The 14005-nt window shown below is 34.8% G+C and overlaps 1 protein-coding gene across 2 annotated transcripts in view; it reads right to left on the reverse strand.

Annotated features, from left to right (window-relative positions):
• The window catches only part of LOC102524969 (UDP-glucuronosyltransferase 2A2), a 43445-nt gene extending 30086 nt beyond the window's left edge, over window positions 1-13359 (reverse strand). Inside the window, exons 1-2 of one of the 2 annotated variants that reach the window (XM_031689646.2) lie at window positions 12547-13359; window positions 2068-2697 (exon numbers count right to left, since the gene is read on the reverse strand). In XM_031689646.2, coding sequence (XP_031545506.1) covers window positions 2068-2697; window positions 12547-13264 — 1348 coding nt within the window. In that variant the 5' untranslated portion in view covers window positions 13265-13359. Of the gene's footprint in view, window positions 1-2067; window positions 2812-12546 lie in introns of those variants that run through there. The other variant, XM_072973064.1, reaches the window with a different exon arrangement.
• Between the last annotated feature and the right edge of the window lie 646 nt (window positions 13360-14005).

The following is a 14005-nucleotide window of genomic DNA, read 5'->3' on the forward strand; positions in this document are numbered from 1 at the left end:
ATAACTTTTAATGAAAAAGAATATGAAAGCAAATATATGTATATATATATGCATGACTGGGTCACTATGCTGTACACCAGAAATTGACACATTGTAACTGACTATACTTCAATTAAAAAATAGTAATACAGTGAAATAATTACCCCACTTTAAAGAGAAGGATGTACTGTGACTCAGAGTTTAAGTTATCTGCCTGAGATCACAGAATTAGCAAGTGGAACTTGAACACAGAATCTCCTGTGCTTTGCGAGAACTTTCACTATTTTACTTTTTGCAGCTCCCTATTTAAGAAATACAGACTGCTATGTCATTCAAACCTGCAGTCGTTAGTGTGTGATACATATATGCTCAGTGATGATTATTATAGCACATATTTCAAATGTTTTGGGGAGTAATCATGTGAATAACACCTACATTTAAAGCTAAGTATGTTTTTGAGGCCTATGTAATTTGAAATCCAGGAAAAAAATACAGTTACGTTACATTATAAAAAATACAAAACCACTGAATTTTGCCTTCAAAATTCTACCATATTTTCAAAGGTATATGCAGATTTTAATTAGCTTCTGTATGTTTCATTTATACGTGTGGTATGTTTAGTGTCTTCCGTCTAAATCAGTTCTACAAAGATGTTTAAAAGTTTAAGTGATGGAACACTGGTTAAAGAGTATTCCAAAAGAAAAAGAAAAGAAAAAAAATTAGAGATCCTACTTGTGGAAGGTCAGATTAAGGTCGAGTTACAATAAATCTTTATTGTAAATCCTTACGTAAATCCTGCTTCTATGGCTTAACACAGGTCTTTGCACTGTTCTTATCTACATCTGAAATGCTTTTCCTCCAGGGATCCTGTTGGTTCTCACCCTCACTGCCCTCAGGTCTTTGTCTGAATGTCATCCTTTCATTTGGAACCTTCCCTTGCCACTCTATTTAAAAGTGTAACCCTACACTAAGAACTATCTGGTCTTATTTTACCATATAGTATATATCACACGCTTAACACTCTCCTCCTATTATATATTTTATATATTTATTTTATTCATTTGTCTCCTTTTTACTAGAATGTAAGCTCCATGAGGGTAGATAGAGATTTTGATGGGTTTGGCTACCGCTTGCATTCCTAGTGCCTAGAAAAGAGGGAGGTATTGGGTTGGTATTTGGTAACTTTCCTACACAAGATGGGAGGAAAATAAGTGAAGGAAGAGAGGGAGGGAGGAAGGAAGGAAAAGAAACAGAGAGAGGGAGGGAAGGAGGGCTGGAGGAAGGCAGAAAGGTGAGTAAAAGAATAGTCATACTACCTTTGTAAGAAAGTACCACTGGCAGCATCAACTACTAATTCCTGTTGTGAATTAACATCTCTGCTACTACAAATAGATCTAGAGAAAAAAATATATTCAGGAGAGAAGAAAATAGAAAAATTAACTAAGGAGGACTTACAAAAGTGAGAAAGAGAAGCGGTATCAACAACCAACCAGAACTGGCCTTGACAGCTTGCTTTATTTTGTATGCTCCTCATAAGGAGTCTGCGAGACAAGGCAACCTGAGGCTTGCCCACCGTCCCTGAGCAATTAAGTTGGAGGCAGTGCTGGCCCAGGCACCCAGGGGAGCCTAAGGATAGAGAGACTGAGAAGCAGAGGAGGGTATACATTCAAGTTTCCAGTGCCCAATCTTAAAGCTTCTTCAGACAAAGAAAGAATGAAGAACAAAGAAGGGAAAGTAAACCAGATATCACTTTAAAATATTTGCCAAGGTATTTTTTTCTCAGTGTCATAATTTATCCTAGTAAAGGTGCTTTCATTTATATTTGAATATTGATTGCCACATTGAAAAGCTATTACCATTTTAAATAGGGAAGATTATTTGCTTTGAGACAAGAGCATATGTATTAACACCACCAGTCTATTTTTTAAAGAATGTGTCCAAAGATAATTTTCAAGGACGTTTACAGAGATACAGGTATATTTACTTCAACTTGGCATATGCACTGGTATGGGAGCATTTTGCTGTACTAACAATTAGAATAAATAAGGTATCTGGAATCATTAGTGAGAGACTATTTTAGAGACTTACCTAGAACTTTGCTGTAGTATGAATTCCATTCTCCCCAGTAGGATTGAAATATATAGTCTTGCAGAGGATAAGATATGGTATTTTTAACCCTTTCGCTGAAGGTCATCTGGTCAGTGAGCTCGGAAAGGGCTGCCGGTACGTAGGAGGCTGGTGCTGGGATTTTCCCACAGTGTCTCTCCACTGTTGAGGCTGGAGAGAACCTCAACGTGTACATAAATGGAATTCCTAATTTCAGAGCAACCAGGTCTCCACAGATTGTTACCGGGTCAGCCAGCAACACATCAAAACCACCTTTCTGAAGTCTTGCCATTAACTCGGGGTTGTTTAATACTCCATCACAGATTTGGATATTAATTCGAAAAAAAGTCTCTTGGAGTTTTCCTAGTTCTTTGTAGAAAGCCCAGAGTGTGAGAGGAGTTGGTCTGTGATGTATCCACAGCATTATCATATGTTCAATGAAGGAATCGATATTGCTCTTCTTGTAGGAAACAGGTATCACCTCAAAATTCACAGGAGAATCAGGACTGGAGTTGATGAATATGGTCTCTGATGAAGCCAGCACAGTCACATTGTGATTTCTTCGATTCAACTCTTCTAAAATGACCTTAATATTTAACCAATGGCTACCATCTGTTGGCCAAATTAGCACGTTCCCAGTTAGAACAATTTGAGTCAGCATCAAATTAAAAACCAGCAGATGGAAAAACTTCTTAGGCATGGTGATGTCCATTATGGAAACTCTCCTACTGCAGATCTTTTAAAATGAAAAGAAACTTTAGAAGTGTATTTAGGTAGATAATTTTTATTTTATTATAAAATAATATTTAATGTGACAGCTACACTCATTCATAGGTCCATTGGTCTAGAGTTTGAAAGGAAAACAATATAGTTCAAATTCCTAAATGCACTAATATAATTATTTCAGCAAAAGAAATGAAATCTGGCCCTATTTTAAAGAAAAAGTGCAGGCAGGTTATAAACCTGATATCTGTGTTCTCTGTGATACTATGACTTATAAAATGTGTATATCCCAAAATTTTGTTAAATGAAAAATAACAGTTCTTATTGTCAAAGCTGCTTTGTCAAAATTTGTAGTACTTTCCAGTTGGTTGCCTTTATTACAAGGCATTTTTACATACATTGTCTAATTCAATCCTTTTCACAATCTTGTGTGGTGAAAGTGATTCACTCCATTTCATGGATAGTGAAACTAATGTTGAATTGCACACCCAGAAACATATTTGACAAGTAGAACAACTGGGACTATAATTCTAACCTTATTCCACTCATGGCCAGCTTTTTACAATGCTATGCCTCATCTTTGTAAGTTTTAGGAACTTTGGCTATGCACAATGACCAGCATTATTATCTTTCCCCATGGCACATATTTATGAAAAAAAATTTTTAAAGTGTCACTTGGAAGAGTTTGCTCAAATACTTCAGGATGTTTAAGATTAATTGGGGTATAGCGTAAATTACTACATATTTGATAGAGAATCCTTTCCTTCTGTGATAAAGCAAATCGATCATTGTCTTCTTGTTACAGGGAAATTTTCCCCTATGACATCTTTATATACAAATCAAGGAAATAGGGACCAGCACCCCGGGGAACCACATGATTTTTCACTCAGTGTTATTTAATAGCTTAAATTAGGTGACACCAGAGTTCAATAGAGCCAGATTCAAAAACTGTCCTTTTATAAGCTTCATGATGGTGAATTACCTATATCTTCTTAGCCTTAGTTTTCTCATGTATAAATGAGAACTAATGCTAATTTGTTACCTTACTTGGGGATTAGCAATAATATCTGTAAAGCTGCTTTGCAAACTGCTTAGCTCAGATCAAGAGTTTAGTAATGTTAACAGTCTAATTACTTTGCCTCAAGGTTGATCAGTAAATCAGCAGACTAGCTACAGAATGAGTAGCTAGACATGGATATAATGGTATCTATTAGTTGAGGCTCTTAGTGAAGATCAGTCCCAACGAGGGCAACTGTATAATGGTGATAATTTAAAAGTTAAAATTATTAGAGGCTGCCATTAAAAAGAGAAAATAAGAACAAATAAAGAGATTAAAAGGATAGAAGCCAGGAACTGAGAATGGAAATTAAATAGCAGTTTTTCTCTTCTTACTCTGTTACTCTTGAATTGTGTAATTTCAGGCCCTTGAGTAACAAAAGAACCAGGAAGGCAGAGAAAGGGAAAGAGGGGAAGAGAAGTGATGCTTTTAGAATGATTGTATTTGTGTCCTTCCAAGAGCTAGCCTCAATTTGGATACAGAGGCAGTACCTTTAAAATTAATTAGGTTTTGAAACAAAGCAGTAAACGGACGGTAGGAATCATCTGGACGGCCATTAAAACAGGCCTAGTGAAGAAATATCTTCGTAAAGAAAACTGTTGTCATCATGACCTCCTTATTAAAAGATGACAAAACACAACAACATAAAAGGGATAACCAAAGTTTATCTATAAAATACTGGGATCTGTCTAATTATTGAAGTCCTTTTAAGAATAATATAATGATTTAGTAGAAATTACCCACTAGCAATATCTATGTTAGCACTTAAAACCTTGTCAATATATATTCCAGAATCAAATGCATGTAGGCAGACCTAAATTACCCTGAATTAAAAAAAAAAAATCATTCAAGAGTTCAAGGAATCAACCTTCCACTGTTAAGTGTTCTCTTCAGGAAAATAACATAATTATCTAATTTAGTAAAGAACAATAGGAAATAATAGAATTAATGAAAGCTGATGTACATGTCTTTTTGTTTTCAAATTATTCTTGGATGTTAAGGTGTTTAATCCCATTGACATCAGTGTAGATGTTCTTTAGATTTATTCTTTGGTTTCCTGAAATGTTTCATAATTGCAAATTCAAAAATTATAAAGAGATAGAAAATAAATATTTGGAGACAAATGTAGGTATAAGCTTAGATTTAAATTTCTATCAGTGAAAAAAAAAAATAGCTCCTGCCAAATAAGCCCAATTTCAGGACAAAATGAAGTTCACTAATTTAAAAGGATCACATATTTGTTTGCTTTATGAATTCACTAACAGCAGTTTTGAATAAGTTTTGCATAACAGAATTCTGGTATTGTTTTCATTCTAGAGACAGTACAAGTCCAGCTTATCCAACTCCATCATTTTGTATGTGAGAAAAAAAGATCAAGAGAGGTTTAAATAATCTGAAAGTCACAATACTAGTAATGCATAAGTATTCTTTCTTCTATATTCCACTTTTTAAATCTAATACTTGAGATACATTTTATAGTAGTAAAAATTAGAAAACATGACATTTCCTATTGTGAACATTTGATAGTGACATCTTAAACATAACCAAAGAGGTCAGAAAATAATTTTAAAAACGCATGCCTGTGAAACATCAATATATAAGTACAATGAGTGAAAAACAGATCAGCCATAGAAAATGTGCACGAATTTGAATATTGTTCTTGTATTTTGAATTGTGAGGGAGGGACAAAACTTTCCCTCTAACTTTTCTAGGTTTTTCTAACTTGTCTAAGAATTAAACTGACATGAGACAGACGAACAGGAGAAAAACTAAATTTAATGATATACGGGGTTCCATAAGACTATGAGGCCCAAGGATAGGTTGGGCAGTTGAGGCTTATATGCCATCTGAGAGAGGGAGAAGTGGGTAGGGTTGGGGACTTCGAAGGGGAGGAAGGCAATTCACACAGAGGTGGAAAAACAGTATTTGGTAAACAAGTGTTTTTGGTGCCACACAGAGACGATGGGACCAGGAGTGGACGTTGGCCTCCAGGCCCTGTTGAGTGTCCATTGACAGTAGCCCATGTTCTTTGTAGGTATCTGTGGTGAGAGGGCTCTTCCTGGACCAGGGCTTTTATCTAAAATATTTTAGGCAGTTAAGGGAGGGGTAAAAAGAAAGACTTCCAGAACCTTTTGATTCTAAAAAAAAATCAGCCCCAAATAATCCTCAAGCCAAAGATTCAGTTTGAGGTGGCAAGTTTTGTCCCCCTACAGAATCAAGTGATCCTTTTTGTTCTCTGTTTATTTTAAAAGAGAGGGCTTCAAATAGTAATAAAATGGATATAAAGTTCTCAGAATAAAATTTAATAAAGTTTTGTATTTAATGCCTGCTAGAGAATGTTTAGTCATCTGTATAAAATTAAATTAATATTAAAGTTTCTTAAAATATGCATAATGCTATTAGTTTAAATTGAAAAATCCTCAAAACAATATTTTTGTACAGGAGTTTTTCTTATTAAAGTTTTCCTCTGAAGACATGTCCTGCCTTGACGGTGTACTCTTCCCGTGTGCTCCGTGAATAATGCGCTGAACGGCTGGGACTGAATTGTGCTGATTCATTTCTTATTGTCTCTCAGGTCTGGAGGTGGTTCCAGTGGCACAAAAGCCTGGAAATCAATCTTCATATTGTTTTAGGAACCTGAGTAATCGAGTCGTTAGTAACCTTATAGTTTTAGCCTTACATTAATGCTTACATTTCATTTGAGTTCCTTGATTGGCATTTATTTAATTCCTTTGAAATTTTAAATTTAGGTGCGCTCTCTTCTTTTTCTCTTTGTTTTACTCTATATAAACTGAGTATCTTCTAAAGCTTTCTTTTTCGCCCCAGGACTGCCATCAAATGCTTCACCACTTCCTTAATTGTAACCTCAGGCAAGTTTCTAGCCTCCAGATTACAAAGTGGGGGAGAATGACGATGTGTATTTCCTGTAAAATTGTGAGGACAGAGTGAAACAATGCATGTAAATTCTTCCGAACAGCATTTGTGCTCAATGAATGTTAGCTATACATGCTATTGTAGGGAGAGAATCTGACTTTAAAAATGACCAGTTTAAACAGATTTCATCACCTAGTTCCACCTCCTCTCTTCCACCCCTCACACAATGGCTCCCCGGGGGCACCTGAGCTTTGGTGCGGATGTGCCAACCAGGGGCAAGTCCCTTCACGAGCGTCAGTCACGCTCAGTCTCCGGACATACCACAAACGATTTATTACTAACAATGTATTCAGTACCAAAGTTTACAAGTGATTTAAGAAATAAGCAAACATAAAATTCAAGCTTATATGCATAAAGATTGAGCTTCATTCCCTTCCAATGAGTGGGAGCAAATAACGAGAGAAATCTCTCCCTGGAAATTGTGCAGGTCCCCCTGCAAATTCCGTCTCGGATGTCATGCCCATGGCTGTTGTCCGGCTCACGGGTAATTGTGGAAAAGGGAATGCTACCGGTGGTGATTTGGAAAATCCTAACCAACCAAGTTTAACTTAAATTAAAAAATAGAAACAGAAAGGAAGGAATGAGAGAGGGAAGCAAAGAAAAAGCTAGGAAGAGGGGGGGAAAAAAAAAAGAAAGAAAGAAAAAGAAAGATCCAAACAAAAATGTATTGCCCTTCAAAGGAAAGACTCCAATACATTTTTTATCTTCTTTCAAATGAACAGTGAAAATCAAGCACTAATGGAGAGGTAGATATACACTCAAATTTGTTTCATTTCTAACACTTTATTTTACATTAATTACTTGTGCTCAGCGAGTACCTAGTTCATGTAAAGAGCTGAATATTATGGTCATTTTTTTTTTCTTTTTTGGAGGTCTGCTGTTTTTCCTACTGAATTTAACATATTTTCAAGATATATTGTTATAGATGGCATTAGTTTTTAAAAATTAATTTATTAATTTAGAAGTTGTTCACCTAATTATTTGTATATAATAATACATTAGATATTTGTATAAATCTAATATATAAAGCTTACTCACAACAAAACCCATTTGTTTTTATAATGGCCACAGGATAAAACTGTCTGGTAGCAATAGATGATATTTATGGTTTATAAATATTTTTATTGGCATTAAAATGCTATATCATTATTTTCTTAAATGTTTCCTCAATTTTGATGGTATTTTTGTTAACATAAACATAAAAATAGAATTTGCCTGGTTCAACTTTAAACAAATACTATTTAAATTCTGCAGAAGCCTTTTCTTATTTTCAGTTGAAGTGAGGCTCTTAGGACCAGAAAGCTATGCTCAGGCAAATCGCCCCAGGCAACAGTCACCTGGCGTTTTATGCCTTAAGGAAGAGCAGGCTACCTAGTGATAACATGGCCCAATTAAACACCATTTGGCAAATTAAAATAGGCGAGAAATAGAGTAATGATTTCAAAAACTAAGTACATTGAAAGGAAGAAGAAAAGTACCAAAGAAAGTTTAAACTAAAAATATTCTGAATAACTAATGGATTTACACCTGAAATTTTAAAAGGAGAGAAAAACTGGTCTAGATACTAATTTTCTCTTCACAAATTCATTGCAAGGATTAAGAGATATATTATATGTGAAGCACTTATGGTGTCCAGTGCAAAAGAGATCAACAAATATTACCTGCTATTACTATAATGATATTCATGAGTTCAAACCAAATACCCATGACCTGAAATAAAAGAAGTAATTTCCACATCATAATATCCAATTCCTAGCAATTAGCAGAGATTAAGGACTCACTCTGTGGTTCTTATAGCATTCCTTGAAGAAAAATAATCTCCCAGAAAATTGTCCTCTATTTATTTACTCAGGTGTGACAATTTGAGGCCTGAGAAGATGTCGATTTGTTGCAATGACTTTGATTAGAGCGTTCAAGCTAAAGTGAAATGTAAATTCAAATTACAAGTTGGAAATAAGCTCTTTTTACAAGTCAGGTCCATTCATCACCCTCATTTATCATTTCATTTGTGCAAAGTCTTGCACAAAAATAAATTACTCTGACTTATCAGTATTTCTACTTCTTACCTGATCTTTTGAATATATGTGCTCATGTCCCTGGGCATCAATAATATTGTGTTTTAGTAAAACAAACTTAAATAGTCATTCTAAGTTGGAAGATTGTAATTTGATTAGAAACATGATATTATCAAAATCAGAGAGTAAGAACATTTTTAGAAATCTTCATTACATTCCCATGAACAAATTGTTAGGAAAGATTATTCTCATGTGTTAGGACTAGGAAAATAGTGTGGTTTTATTACCAGCATTAACTTACAAGTAAAATAGAATGAAACGTGATTCTGAGACTGCCAGCATGGGGAAGGTTTACCTAAGGGTAATTTCACCAACTTAATAAGGAGCATTGTAATCCTGATAATTATTATTCCAAGGTTGAGAACAAGTAGTTGATAAAAATATAAGTGATGAGATAAAAATGTGGACATATATTGTGACCAAGGAAGTCTCCATACACGTTCCTCTAGTTTATTAACTTAGATGCTGCATGTATTCAGATGTCACTTAGTTAACGACGTGCATGAGGAGACTAAAGAGTTTTTGAAGATCTTGACAGCTTCATTGCTTCATAAAGTTGCCATTTCTTTATCTTCTTTATTTTTAAGGTCCAGCTTTAGTCCTCCAATGTTGACTGTTCACTTTTATCTTCAGAGGGTAGTTTATAATCACCATAGTAGCTATGAATATTCTCTCTTAATGTCAGAACAGCTGGGTCTTTGTTTACATTCCAGGGGATAAATATCTGTTTTTGAATTAGGGGGAAACTATTGAACATATCCAGAGGAGATGATGCATCAACTGTAACTTACATCCTTCTTGACACTCCTCTTTAATAAATCCACTCATATGTGGTCAACTGATTTGTAACAAAGGAGCCAAGTAGAAAGTAGAAGAAAAACAGTCTCTTCAATAAATGGTGTTGGGAAAACTGGACACCCACATGGGAAAGAAGAAAACTGAACCACTATCTTACACTTTATAGAAAAATTAACTCAGATTGGATTAAAGACTTTTATTCTCACTGAACTGAAACTACAAAACTCTTAGAAGAAAATACAGGCAGTAAGTTCCTTGACACAGATCTTGGCAGTGATTTTTTGGATTTGACACCCAAAAGCAAAGGCAACAAAAGCAAAAATAAACAGGTGGGACTACATCAAATTAAAAAGCCTCTGCACAACAAAGGAAACCATCAACAAAATAAAAAGACAGCCTACCAAAAGGGAGAAAAATATTTGCAAATCATATATCTGATAAGGGGCTAATATCCAAAATATATATAAAAATTTATCCAACCTAGTAGGAAAAAAAAAGGCTAAAAATGGGCAGAGGATCTGAATTGACATTTTTCCAAAGAAAACATACAAATGGCCAACAGATACATGAAAAAATGCTCAACAACACTAACCATCAAGGAAATGCAAATCAAAAACACAATATCAACTCACACCAGTTAGGACAGCTGTTATAAAAAAAACTAAAAGATTAATGTTGGTGAGGCTATGGAGAAAAGGGAATCCTCACACCCTGTTGTTGGGAATATAAATTGGTACAGCCACTAAGGAAAACAGTATAGAGGCTACTGAAAAAATAAAAAATAGAACTACCATATGATCCAGAAATTCCAATTCTGAATATTTATCCAAAGAAAATGAAAACCAACTTGGAAAGATATCTATACCCCCATGTTCATTGCAGCATTATTTACAATAGTCACGTACGGTAGTACATTTTCTTTATTTATCCAACGATAGACGCTTAGATTGTTTCCATGGCTTGTGCGTGCGCACGCAAACACACACACACAATGAAATATTATTTAGTGATAACAAAGGAGGAAATCCTATCATTTGGAACAACATGGTTGGAGCTTGAGGACATGCCAAGTAAAATAAGTCAGACAGAAAGGCAAATACTATACGATCTCACTTATAAGTGGAACCTTAAAACAAAACAAAACAAAACCTTAACTCGTATATACAAAGAACAGACTGGTGGTTGCCAGAGGTGAGGGGTAGAGAGTCAGTGAAATGTGTGAAGGTGGTCAAAATGTGCAAACTTCCAGTTATTAAATAAATAAGTCCTGGGGATCTAATGTACAGCATGATGACTGTAGTTACTGATAAACTGTATTGCATTTTTGAAGGTTGCTAAAAGAGCAGAGCTTTAAATTCTTATTAAAGAAAAGTAAATTGGAACTATGTGTGGTGACAGATGCTACCCAGACTTATTGTGGTCATCATGTAGCAGTATATACAAATACCAAGTCATTGTATTGTACACCCAAAACTAATCAATGTTATTTGTCAGTTATATCACAAAAATAAACCATTTTAATCTCTTCCTCATCCCCCCTTTAACACTCCTCACCAATTATCAGCTTTTATTAATTTTATCTGATAAACTCTAATTGAATGGTTATTAGCTCCTAAACACTGTCTTAAAATCCTTTCATATGTTAACTAATTTAGTTCTTTCAGTAGTCCTATTAGAGATGGGATAAATAAATGCAGGTGCAAAGAAACTTAATTACACCTCCATGGTCACACACTCCTAACTGGGAACCAGTTATCAACAGCCTGCTCTCCTAGTTGTTACTTTGTGGACTCATCTGCATTATTTTTCTCTGTTTATAAGCTACTTCACTAGTACGTGCTCCTATCGCATCTTTCCAGGCATGATACAGTAGCCTACAGTCTAACTGCCCTCCACTCTAGGTCCACATCTGTCCAGGTATTTTAAATAAAATGTGATCCAGTCATAATACATCCCTTTCAACATTCCCCAGTTCCTTATTAGATAAAAACCAAGATGCTTAGCATGACATGCAAGAGACTTTGTGAATACTTATTGAATAAATTCATTCTTGCAATTTTGACATCTCTAGCATTCTTTCCCGTGCCTCCCAACTTTATACTTTGACCTTCATAAATACTGAGACTGCTATTTTAAGACTCCACAACATGGAACATACTGTTTTCCTCCCCCACACTTAGTTTGTAGGAAAATTCATATTCACTGTTTAAAAATTTCCTTGTGCATCACCTTAACTCTTTAAATTTTTTGGAATACCACTCTCTCATCTCACTTGCCTGTTTCCTTTATACTACCTCTGTCCTTTATACATATGTCCATTACCCACATTAGTCATACTGTAAATATTCCTTTTCATGTCTGACTTCTCTGCTTGACTGCAAATTTCTTGAAGCCAGGAGCTTTATCTTAGTCTTTGTTGTAACTTCCCTGTTGAAGGAAGTGCCTAGTAGATAGTAAGTAGTAGGACATCTATGTGCAATAATCATATCCATAAACATATATGGGTTTAAACACACACAAATGTCTATAATAATAGGCTTGTAGAAAGCTGAATCTCTTCCAGCTTTCCCCACAGCCCACCCACTGAAGTTTCTAGGCAATTTCTATTTTCAATGTAATATCTAAATGGGAATTTAGTCCTATTTTTAAACTTATATTTGTCACCATATGTTTGTTATCCATAAAAGAATTTAGGTGATATCTTCAAGTCCATAAAATTAGAAAACAACACACTGTATTTCCAAAGGATAGTATCTTTTATCATCTTCCCTGCTATCAAATGATATTAATCAACATGTAGGATTGAAGAATAATAGCCATAGGGAAGTAAAGAAGTGTTTGTTCAAATTCAAATAATAAAAAAATGTAACATACCCAAAGCTTTACTGTAGTAGGAATCCCACGATTTCCAAAGAGTATTAAACATGTAGTCCTGTAGATGGTAGGAAATGAAATTTCTTATTCTGTCACTGAAAGACATCTGGTCAGTGAGTTCTGATAAAATAGCAGGAACATAGGAAGGTGGGTATGGTACCTTCCCACAGTGTTTTTCCACTGTTGAGGCTGGAGAAAACCTCAAAGAATATACGAATGGAATTCCCAGTTTTAAAGCAATTATATCACCACAAGGAAATACTGGATCTGATACCAAGACCTCAAATTTGCTCTTCTTCATCTTTTCCATTAGCTTTTGGTTTTTGAGAACACCGTCACAGATTTCTCTAGACACCATGTGGAAGTCTTTGATGACTGTGGCCATCTTCTGATAGAATCTCCAGATGGTTAACGGAGATGGTCTATTTTCCATCCATGTCAAAACAAAGTCCTTGATCACTCCTTCTATTCTTTCTTTGCCAAAGGGCACATTATATATTTCAAATGTCAGAGATGGGTGAGAGGTCGGTGTGATGAAAAGTGCACCAGAAGCGACTAGGACAGTCACATTATGCTCTTTCCTAATCAGCTCATCTATAATTATCTTAACATTTAGCCAATGACTACCTTCCATTGGCCAAATCAGGACATTCCCACCAAGAGTGGTTCCTAGAAGACTTATCTGAAGAGACAACAGTAGAATGTTCTTGTTCAACATGATGTGGCTTGATGTAGAAGATTAGATTAGATGACAGAAATGAATTTCTCTGCTTTTTAAGCAAAAAAGAAAAACAAATTAGTTCTCAGTTTTGATTAAAATGACTGATACTCTTAAAAGCCTTCTCTCTACCAAATGATATTGGTCACGGTAGCTCCATGATGATAATTTTGTGATAATTACAGATTTAGGGGTAAAGTGTCTGACCTCTCAACCTTTGCTTTAGTTTTGGTTGTTATTCTTACTCTCTGATCTTTTTCTTGAACTTGATCCTTCAACCCTTTCTTTGCATCTTATAATTGTTAAGTTATTACTATTTAACTGCTTAAAGCCACTGTTTAGCTCAAATCTACACTCAGGCCTGGGTACCAAAACCTCAGATAGGGCCAGAAATTACACAGAAATATAAAGATGCTAATGCTATAGGTTTTCCAATATTTAATATATTTTACAAAGGTCATTAACAACAATTAATTTTTATAGTTCCTAGTTATTAATAGATTCGGTTATTGCAAAGAGAACACTTACAAAAATACAAAGTACAAACAAATATAAGTGTAATGTTTGTTGCTACTCTAATAATATGTTTAAGAAATATTTTATGTTAATGAATCACTGAGAAAAAAATAACAAGTAAATAAACAAACTGTGTACAATTAATATATCCAAGAGATGATGGGTAATATTACTAGTGAATAAGAGCTATCTGAAAGGAATTGCTTCTATCAAAAGTGCTGCTCA

The sequence above is a fragment of the Vicugna pacos genome, chromosome 2 (genome assembly GCF_048564905.1).
Source record: "Vicugna pacos chromosome 2, VicPac4, whole genome shotgun sequence".
Classification (NCBI taxonomy): domain Eukaryota; kingdom Metazoa; phylum Chordata; class Mammalia; order Artiodactyla; family Camelidae; genus Vicugna; species Vicugna pacos.